This window comes from Cynoglossus semilaevis, chromosome 18 (genome assembly GCF_000523025.1).
Source record: "Cynoglossus semilaevis isolate Cse_v1.0 chromosome 18, Cse_v1.0, whole genome shotgun sequence".
NCBI classification, from domain to species: domain Eukaryota; kingdom Metazoa; phylum Chordata; class Actinopteri; order Pleuronectiformes; family Cynoglossidae; genus Cynoglossus; species Cynoglossus semilaevis.
The window spans coordinates 3,657,078-3,658,417 of record NC_024324.1 but is presented as its reverse complement, the minus strand read 5'-3'; the positions used below and the strand labels follow the sequence as shown (position 1 = coordinate 3,658,417).

General features: G+C 43.8%; 1 protein-coding gene across 1 annotated transcript in view; it reads left to right on the top strand.

The window, feature by feature from the left end:
• samd12 (sterile alpha motif domain containing 12) overlaps positions 1-1,340 on the top strand; it is a 73,542-nt gene that overhangs the window by 28,105 nt on the left and 44,097 nt on the right. The window contains 1 exon segment of the mRNA XM_017041376.2: positions 540-680. Coding sequence (XP_016896865.1) covers positions 540-680 — 141 coding nt within the window.

Below are 1,340 nucleotides of genomic sequence, written 5' to 3'. Positions count from 1 at the left end.
CTCTTATAATAGAGCTTTAATAGCTGCCCTACACTACACTCATGTTCCATCATCTGCCTGAAGCTTTTCTCCTGGAAGCTCATTGGCTGATTAAATTATGGATTTTATACAAGGCTTTTCAATTAAGGGGATCTAAACAGTACTGATGTACATGAAGTACTGATGTACATGAAGTACTTCATGTACATGAAGTACTTCATGTACATATGAAACTGTCAGCGGCTGTCATCGTTTTCAGACCGTTTGTCGTCGTGCAACGTCGTAACTTTTCTTAATGTCACTAACATCACTGTGGACGTCCAACTCTGCAGTGTGTTTTTTTTTTCCGTTTTCACTTTGTTTGCAGTTTTCCTGCATGATTTATGGGCCTGTAAGGGTCCGCCCGGTTTGTTCCTACGGTCTACTCCTCCACTGACGTGAGCTTTTGTCTTTTATGTCTGCGGCACGTCACGCTGAACTCCCTCTGGCCTCCCGCTCCTTCTGTTCTTTAACCTTTAACGCTGTTTTTTTTTTTTTTTCTCCTCCTCGCTCTGATCCAGGCCGAGCTCTGATGAGGCTGACAGACAGAAAGCTGGAGAGGATGGGCATCATGCAGGAGGCCCAGAGGCAGCACATCCTGCAGCAGGTCCTGCAGCTGCGAGTCCGGGAGGAGGTCAGGACGCTTCAGCTTCTCACACAAGGTAGGCCGCCAGTCCTCAAGGACCCAACCAAGGACCCAACCAAGGCCCGTGAGCCGCGTCCTCACACTGTATGAAGTCAACGCTAATGTTTAGATCCTGTGGTTGAGGGTTTTTTTTTTTTTATTCTAATCCTAATCAAGTATAAATCTTATTATATGAATGAAAAAAAATCAACAGTTAATCCCATAAAATCCAAGAAGAGAAAAATGGACGCAGAAAAATAGGCAATTTAAAAATATAAAGAATATTTGAATATATATATGAGTTACAGCAGGGGAGCTCAACCCTGTGTGGTTTTAGTCAGTGAAGTTGGTCTGACACAGGTCGGGCCGCTGACCTGAAGTTGAAGCACATGCTGGGAGTCGAGATGGTGTTTTAGGCCCAAAGTTCTGTGTTGGATAGAAAACTCCTTCAGTGTGTGTGTAAATGGCAACACGTGTGTTAGAGCACCAACTAGTGGATGGACAGTGGAATTATTTTAGAGTTTGCTTCACGTTACTTTTTTTTTTTTTTTTTTTTTTTTTAATACTCAATGTAATACTCATGTGGACCTGGAGAGGCTCAACATAACCCCCATGCACAGAAAGAGGGCGCTGTTGTTGAACCAGTGATACAACAACAACCAGGCGCTGTGCTGTTTTCATGGCTCCCTCACCTCAA